The 8,986-nt window shown below is 42.8% G+C and overlaps 1 protein-coding gene across 1 annotated transcript; it reads right to left on the bottom strand.

Annotated features, from left to right (window-relative positions):
- Positions 1-572: 572 nt before the first annotated feature.
- zranb1a (zinc finger, RAN-binding domain containing 1a) lies at positions 573-8,649 on the bottom strand. Its single transcript, XM_010767205.1, has 5 exons — positions 8,342-8,649; positions 7,015-7,870; positions 2,742-2,929; positions 1,574-1,727; positions 573-724 (listed from the first exon to the last, which is right to left on the bottom strand). The coding sequence occupies exons 2-5, from the start codon at positions 7,844-7,846 to the stop codon at positions 588-590; spliced, it is 1,311 nt and encodes a 436-aa protein (XP_010765507.1). The 5' UTR covers positions 7,847-7,870; positions 8,342-8,649; the 3' UTR covers positions 573-587.
- Between the last annotated feature and the right edge of the window lie 337 nt (positions 8,650-8,986).

Raw genomic sequence — 8,986 nt, forward strand, 5'->3', positions numbered from 1 at the left:
ATATATGATAGCTAACTTCACAATGTTGTGATGTGACGTTAGCTAACATTCTGTAGCTAACGCCTGTCACTCACCAAGATAGCTGCCCAGTTCTCCACTGGTTCTCCTCACACCACAGCTCAATTTCTCTCCGATGGCCGTTATTTTTTCTAATCCTTGGCTGCTCCTGGTCTCTTGGACGCCTAGCAGGCTCATAATTATAAATCATATGCATTCAAATATATATTTTCAACCTCTTCTGTGTCAAAACTAGCATTGTGATCCATGTTTATTCATACATTAGACCGGCCGCTCTCCCCCATGTTACGTCACACGCGGAGGCTTTTTTATGCGGAAGTGAAAATGTCTTACTAAAACGACGCCAGATGTCACTGTAGTGTATATTTCTGTATATTTTTGGGAAAATCTAGTGTATTCATCATTTTCCTACACATTTATTCACTGGTGTCTCTAACCTGCAAGTTGCTCTTTAAGTGTGAGGGGGGGGAGCAGTTAGCACCATTAGCATTATTGGAGAGGGGATATAAGATGAAGCAGGAAGTGGTGAGCTGGTCGGGGAAGCAGGTACTAAACACATGGACCTGAATTTAAATAAATACAGATTGGGGATAAAAACGGAAACCAGATATAAAAATGAAAGAATCTTTGGTACCTTTCTGCACATCTCGATCCAAAACCTCATCAAACAGCTTCTCCTGGACAGCAGGCGGCAAGTCTTCTATATCTGGAAGACAAAAGGAGGAGATATCATGTTTTGATGCTCATTATAACTAATGGTGCGCTGCACTGAGGGCAACACAATCGCTACAGTAATGACACACAGAGGGGATGTTCTCTGCGATTCCATTCAATGGCTGACATTATGTCAATAGCACACTGTACACACAGGCTCTGTACAGCATGTTGTGTTTGTGTGTCTATTGAACTGTGCACACACAAAGCCAGAACACTAGTGGCTATTCTCCAGCTCAATAGTGAATGGCAGTGGCTTTGTTAAGGGGGGGGGTTGGTGAGGAAGAGCGCCCTGCAGCTGGTCTCTGGCCAAACTCAACCTGCAAAGAAATAGTTGGCATTAACATGAAAACAAAATGTGAATCTATCAGTGAAGCCTGCATAATCTCTCATCCCAGAGGCAGCGCAGAATCAGAATACAACTGGACGCTCTGAAAGCAAAGTGCATGTCATTTCAGTGAAGACGTCACGCCACGGGGACACTGAGCTGCTGTCCCCCCGGCAACGCTGCACAACAAGGACTGACGTTATTCTTCTCCAATCTCGTGAGAGGGAAATCACACACTGAAGATTTACGATGTTTAGAAGAAACTTATGCATGGGATTTAAACCAAACAACTTCTTTAATTGTATGTCCTTGCAAGCAAAAGTGTTCAATGTCAATCTTCCTCTAAGGGTTTGATGTTGTTTTGTAATTTGAGGTGTTTATTGAGGCTACAAGAAACTCAGTCAGTGGGAGCAAAAGAAGCCAAATGATTCTAGGTTAAACAGACTAAAGGATTGAACACATGCAAGAAAGACCAAAAGCAGAGTGATTTGCTCCTCAGGATGTGGGGGGTACCTGCAGGCAGGGTGAAGGTGACGGGGTCAGTGAGGAAGTAGCAGGCGAAGTCTCCTTTGCGTTGATGTAGTGAGGCAGCGATCTCCCTGCGGATCTGCTCCGTCAGCTCGGGACACACCATGGACGGGATGCACTTCGCCGCCTGCTGGTTCACCTGCAGGGCACACACAGATCCATTTGAAGTTACAGGTACATATACAGTAACTGAAGCTTGATCACACTTGAAAATTAGGGATATTGTGGAACTTTTGAAAAACAAAAAGGACATTAAATATATCCTTGCATGTTTTCATTTATTAAGGATGATCAGTGTAGCCAACTAATGACAGGATCTTCTTAAGAAATTATAAAATGTGTTGTATGTATTTGTTATTTTGAGAAAGATATTCTGCCACACAGAGCGGAGGCCATCTTTCTTTGTTGACCTCAGTGACTTGTGTCACAGTGCAGCCTCTGGGCTCGTCTAATCGCTGCGTGCTCTCCTTCAGACCGCTCTGTGGCATCACGTCCATCAGCAGCCAGTGGCAGTGGCAGCACCAGCCAGGCTAATCCTCCACCTAATCCTTAAAGTGCACTTCTGCTGTAATTAAAGGCATTACAGGCTGCTGCTTTAAATCATCGATTCTGGCACAGAACAATTATTGACTGGCGAAGTTGAGGAGGAGAAGAATTGCTTTAAAACTACAGAAACACTCAGGACTTTTAAAATGAAATAACACACTTCATTGAATGACTGTAAAGAATATTCTTATTAAAAATAGTCTTTAATCTTCATAGGAGGAGGAACATATTAAATCTGATTCTGCTGCTGATTCCACGGCATGGTGTCATAAATATGTGTAAAGATGGTTTAATAAAGTGATCACCTGCTTAAATAAGATAGAATAGCTTTAAAGAGGACATATTATGCTAATTTTCCGGCTCATATTTGTATTTCATGCTTCAACTGTGACATGTCTCCATGCTTTAATGTTCAAAAAGTGCTTTATCTTGCTCATACTGCCTGTACTGCATCCCCTCTTTTCACCCTCAGAATGTGGGATGTTTTGCCTTTGCAGACCATTTACATGCACACAAACCTACATAACAGGAAAGGAAAAACCCCAGAAAGCATAAAAGGGCCTCTTTAACCTCCGTGTGGTGGTGAAGACAAACAGCTCTGGCTTACCTCTGTGAGCAGGATGGCGAGCATGTCCTGCCTCTGGAAGCGGATGGCCAGATGCACCAGCGTGAAGCCCACATCAAAGGCAGAGGAGCGGTTGAGGAGCTGCACCTCGTCTGCAGTGAGCTGCCGGGCGATGTCTCCGCCCGACGACTTGTAGGCTTCTATGGCTGCCAGGTCTCCCTCCACCACGCCTGCAGCAGGGGGAGGAAGGAAGGTCAGAAAATAGGATGTAGAAATGGATCAGGGCAGTTGCTCTTCCAGGATTTTGTGTACACAGGCTATTGAAGTTGGAGGGGATACACATAGGGTTGGAAACCTTCCACTTTTTCTAAATGGAAGGTTGGCTCTTCATAGGGAACTTAAATATAGTTGGGGAAAGTATATTTTAGCATAATCTTGACTAAAACAAACAGATGCCATTCAAGTACACTTGAATATCCATGCCATTCCTCAATCACATGCACATAGCACACTGCTTACTGCATGGCTATTGAGACCACACCCCCTACAGGCACTGTGCATTCCTCCATCACATGCACAGAGGATTTCTAGAAGTCATATTTAAAGGAGAGGTGTCATGGCCATTTCCACTGATCATAATTCCATTGTTGAGGTATACTAAAATAGAAAAATACTGTGCAATTTTCCAAACTCACATTGGTTTCGCATACAGCATCTCTGTAAAGTATGTGTATTCAGCAGTATTCACTTTCTCCACTAAACGGCTCGCTGCAGCTCGTTTGTTCTTCAATTAAACAAATGATTGTTCAATAAAATAATAAAAACTTGTTCTGTTCTACTTACAAATAAATCTGTTGAAATGTCATAATGGATGTTTTCTTATGACAAAACCAAATGTTTATATTTATGCTTGGATATGATACAATTTGATTACATCACCCTCAATCCCCAGTTAGTTCCCATTATTCCCATGGAAAGTTTCTAATAGGGAGTATTTCCGACAGTCCCCAGTTTAACTTCCCATGGAAACTTACCGGAAATGCTCCGCCCCTTTGCAACCCTAGATACACACCTACATTGTTTACTATCCAGGATTAAGGCAGAAGGAACAGTGCCGTTCAGAATAACAATTTATCCAAAGGCCTGTGCACTCAGTTGCTTAAAGTCAACTTGAAATGTAAACATAGTTAAACAGTTCTGTAAAACTATTTCAAACTAAACATAACCTTTGTAAAGGTAGTATTCATGATGGTGTGTACCTAAAAGATTAGCCTCTGAGTGTATGCGAATCTTCCATGATAAAAAAATAGTCTTACTTCACTTATCAAACACAACTGTAAAAGTGAATGTTGAAAGACAGGAATCCTTTTGAAACCAGCACTATTCATGTTAATGGATTAGACTGGCTTTTGGAGCAGTTCCAACTCTGTGCCCTTGCTTGTAATAGAAGCAATATTTAACAGACAGCTCGTCATGTTCAATGAAAGGGCTGCAGAAACATCCATCAACCTGTGCTAACACATCTTTCTTAGTCACAAGCCATTAATATGAAAATCAAGCAGGATTAGCATCACAAACTCAACTCCAAGAGATTTAAATGCTCAATTATGTCATGGTTAACGCCTCTCGTGAAGTAAATCCACATTTCAGATGACCTCTAGATGTAGCCACTAGCTGACCCGGTGTGAGAGCAGTTATCACTCAGGCTACGACACAGCAGAGCAGCAGTGTAGCTTATGAAGCAGAGCTATCAGAGAGCTGTGTCAAACAGAGGACAGTCTGTGCAGATTAGCCCCCCCACCCCCCCTTTGGACGTAGCAGTCTCAACATCTGTTGTGAGTGAAATGAGCAGCAGCGAGGTAGCACACTGCAGCAGCTCGCTAATTCTAACAACTGCCTTATGGGAGGCTGGTGACGCAGGGAGAGGACCGTTACCTTGAGAGAACCGGCACCTGGAACGTCTCGTCCCTTTACTTTAATAACACTGATCCATAAATGGATGGTGAATGCTTTTGGCTGCAAAATAACTACTGGGATGATGAGGAAGAGCCTTCAAAATAAAAGTTATACAATATATTAACCGGTTTTCCTGTGTATAAAGAAAGTAGATAAAATGCACATTACACGGGCTTGGTTTAGGTTAGTGTTGTCACGTGTGTACCAATGCCACATTGCATATGTTGAGCATTCCCTCTATGAAATGCCAACATTACGTGCACTTGAATGTGTTGTTGATCTGTGCCGTCTCAAATTGCAAAAACACCATGATGAGTGCTTTGTGCTGCATGTCATGGCCCTCACTTTCTTATTGTATTTATTAAATAGCCCTATATTGTCCAATTCAATAATAACAAAAAAAGAAAATGGCAGAATGTGACAACACAATTAAATGTGTGGAAAAATTATAATAATAATAATAATAATAATCTTTTTGTGCTAATTAAATAGGTAGTAATGTCCCAAATGTGCAGTTTGGTTAACAACTCAGTCCACTTGCATTCAGTAAAATAAATGAAACACTTAAGCCGGTATTTGCATCTTTAAGAGTACGAGCCTTGAGGTTCCCTGGACTTAAAGAATGCGTGGCTTTTTGAAGTCTTGTCCTCTGCGTTCTTTTTTCACATGAATGTTTCTTAAATTAAGCGCCAGAGTATACTATTAAGATTAGCACATAATGTGTTCTTTAGCAGATTCATAAATTGTGTGGAATTGGGACACATTCTAAAAACCTTAACATTATGCCAGGATCAGTCTATACAAGTCTCCAAACCGCCTAAACAGCCAGAAATGGGGCATCCTGAACACCAGGGGTGTTGGACAGATATCAATGCACAAATCCATATCATCTTTTTAGACATCACATAAACTGTAAATGTCCTAATGAGCGACATCATACTATAAGAATATCATGTTTAAAAAGTTAAATATTATCTGCAACGGCAAGACAGGCCGGTTCATTTGTAAACAAAAAGGACATTTTCAAACAGGCTGCTTCCTTTTGTGGGACAGTGGAATCAGTGGGATCATCCCATTTTGGCCCAAATACTCTGGATAAACATTAACCTAGAAACAGTCAAGCGAGGAGAAATCCAGTTTTGCGAGCAGAGGAAGTGCTTGGCTTTGTCATAATGTGCTGCACGACTCCGCCACTTCCTCCAGTGACAAACACTTTGAAGGGCCCAACTGTAGAAAAGTCAGCTGACATGGCATGATTAAAGAGGCACAGTAGTATTTAGAATTAACTCAAGAGCTTGAAATGTGAGGTAGATGCACGACAATGGTGGAAGAACAAAAAGGTGTCGAGTTTCCTATTCCACAACAACGAGCAGGAAAGGGCAATCGGTGCAAAGGTCATGAAGACATGATCATGTGCTGCCTTCATGCAACTTTTTTTGTTGTTGACAGGTGTTCATGTCTTGTCGAGGCTATTTTTGCCTCCTAGGGCCTCGGCTCAGGACATAAGCGCCACTGTGTACAGGGTGGCTGGACTGCGAGCCAGGAGAGTCTCTGGTCCACGGCGACACTCTCCCCGTGCTGCCCAGACGGCCCATTCATCCCCACCGGCTGCACGGCACTCACACATCCTCTCACTTTCTCAAAGACACTCTCAGTGGCAGAACAAGGGCGGAGAGGGGTCCAGTGATGAGTTGGATTAAATTACTACAAGCCTTTTAGCTTCACATCCTTACACCGCTGACTCAGCATCATTTCTTCTCTGTTTATGATAAGTATCCTTCCACTACGGCGGATATTATTCACCTGGAGAGCACTACCTTGTGAAATTAAACACTTCTCCTCATAGGGCTTGTGGATGCACACATTTAGAACAAATTCCTGTTGTACTCTAATATTTGGAGGCCAAACAGTGACATGTTGACATTCAATAATGACTGAGTGCAACCCTCGCCTGCAGGGTGAGCTGCCACCTGCACTGTGATGAAATACAACTATGTGGAAACTACAAATATTTGGACATTTTAACAAAAATGGTTGCCTCTGACTGGAGCATCCCGCTCAGTCATCATTAAGCATGACATTATGGAAGAAAACTAAAGGTTGGGGGGACAATGCACATTTGTATCCTTTTTTCCCCTTTAATGACTTGTCCCAGTGAGACCTTTCAGGTGAGCAACTGGGGGACAAAGGGTGTAGGGTTGTGAAAAATGCCATCAGATTCCAAGAACCAAAAGGGTATCCGTTTAAAATGCTAGAATAAACATATATTGTGAGAAGCTGCAATAAGATGCTTGGTTTTTCCGTTAATCAATCAATTCATTATCAAAATTGCTGTAATTAATTTGGTAAGAAAACTCACCAGCGCATGCATTGAGGAAAAGCCAGTCTGTTTTCCTCATTCGGTTTCTAATCTGCTTTAGCTTCTTGAAGTCAACCTCCTGCTCGTCTCTGCTGCTCATGGCTCCAGCTGCAAGCTCTATCCTCTGGAAGTCCATTTTGACATTGTCTTCCCTCTTGGGCAGAGGAGGGGACCTCCTTTGGCCCTGGCCCCCACTGCAGCTGCCCCTCCACCGAGCCCTGTCCTGGATATTGATCATAGGTGTTGGATCTGCAGTCTCGCCCAGCTCTATGGCTTCCTGGTTGTTGGGCTTGGGGCTGTCACACACCACACACTTTGCAGTAGTGGGCCAGTTCTGGTAAGTGCAAGCTGTACATATCCAGTGCTGCTGATGAGTGTTGAGTCTGTTTCTGTCATTGTATTCCTCACAGGGATCCACAGGGGAGTGGAGAGCGGGACGACAGCCTGCATTGGAGCCTGAAGTCTGGGGGGTCTCTGTGGGGCTGCTGGTCCTCGCCCGCTGACACAGGCACTGTGTGCAGCGGAGCGCTCGGGGCCAGTTCAGGTAGGTGCACATCTGGCAGGACCACTTGTTGGCAATCTCAGCCATCCCGGCTGTCCTGACTCTTGGCCGAGCGCTGGAGTCAGGACATATGAGGAGGTGGCTACCACTCTCAGTTCTGGGAGGGTCCCATCCTGGACTAGGGTCCAGATCAGGCGTGTTCTTGTAAGGCTCCTCTGTGATGATGGGACCCCTTGACTTATGTGCACGGCACATGGTGCATTTGGCTGCAGATGGCCAGTTTTCATATGTGCAGTAGTCACAGGCCCACTTTATCTTCTGTTCTGTCATTGTTGATCACTTTGGATGGTTAAACTGAGGTGATAAATAAACGTAGTTAAATGTCAGGCATGAACTAAATCTTTGTTAATAATCTTGAAGGTCAACAAATGTGATTTTGCGTTTATGACACATAAAACAAAAAGGACATTGCATGGAGTTCTCGCGAGTATATCCCAGCAGATTATAAACTAACCAACATCTGTTTGGGTATCTTCAATGACAATCGAGATTGTTGACTGATTGAAATTGAATTAAAATAACCTGGCCGGCTGTTAATTATCAGTAACAGTATGTAGCTTGCTAACAGCCTGTGTTTGTTTCCCATGACGGGTGGCTTTATGGCGTGAACATGTAGTATGTTACACTGTTGCTAGCTGACGAGCTAACCACCTAGCTCACATAGTTACCGTGTATTTTAACAGTTAATGGACATTTTCTAGAAAGAAGAATCATATAACATGCTATAGTCTGGTATATTGTATGAAAAATATGTGAGAGTCTTACCGTTTCGCAGCTGCGCCTGTTTCTGAAGTGCTGAAACTGAAAACCACAACAAACCCTATGTACAGTCCCCCTCCTCCAGCTCTATCAAACCTTTCCCAAACCGAGTTATTTCGACCTCTTCGGTGTCTCACATGTTTATCTTTATAGACACATTAACCTCTCGCAGAATAAACCCCACGTTGGCAAAGCCTCTGTACTCCTTGAATCATGGTATAAATATGCGACACTCCATGGTTTACATAGCCTCCGTGTTATTTAATGGCGTCGACAGCGAGACAAATGAGTAGCTGAGCCAAAATAAACGCTAGCCTTCGTCGCCAATCATCTGGCTCAGCGCTCAATGCAATTGGATGAAAAGAAAGTACTGTGTTGCCTTCATGACATTTCGGAAATATGAAAACCCCCTGTACATAAACGTACGAACACTTATGAAAGGTTCATACAAACTGGGAAATGTATCACATTTCCCAGTTTGTATGAACCTTTCATAAGTGTTGACTGGCAGAATTATTTACTATTTTGGTTAAACTATTTCTAAAGTTTTTCCCCTTTATGTTTTTTTCTTTTAATATGAGGCCCAACATTTGTTTATTATATAATCTTTTTTTAAAAACTCTGGAATAATTCCCATTATATTTAACAAAA

This window comes from Notothenia coriiceps, unplaced genomic scaffold (assembly GCF_000735185.1).
Source record: "Notothenia coriiceps isolate Sejong01 unplaced genomic scaffold, NC01 NC01_scaffold00004100, whole genome shotgun sequence".
In the NCBI taxonomy this organism is placed as follows: Eukaryota; Metazoa; Chordata; class Actinopteri; order Perciformes; family Nototheniidae; genus Notothenia; species Notothenia coriiceps.

What these genes read in the sequence shown, in the direction of transcription:
- zranb1a (XM_010767205.1), bottom strand. Translation starts at nt 7,846, where the DNA reads ATGACAGAACAGAAGATAAAGTGGGCCTGTGACTACTGCACATATGAA. An exon ending in TTTCCTCAATGCATGCGCTG is followed by an intron (nt 2,930 to 7,014) that starts GTGAGTTTTCTT and finishes CCCCTGCTGCAG; the next exon opens with GCGTGGTGGAGGGAGACCTG. An exon ending in TCGCCATCCTGCTCACAGAG is followed by an intron (nt 1,728 to 2,741) that starts GTAAGCCAGAGC and finishes TGTGCCCTGCAG; the next exon opens with GTGAACCAGCAGGCGGCGAA.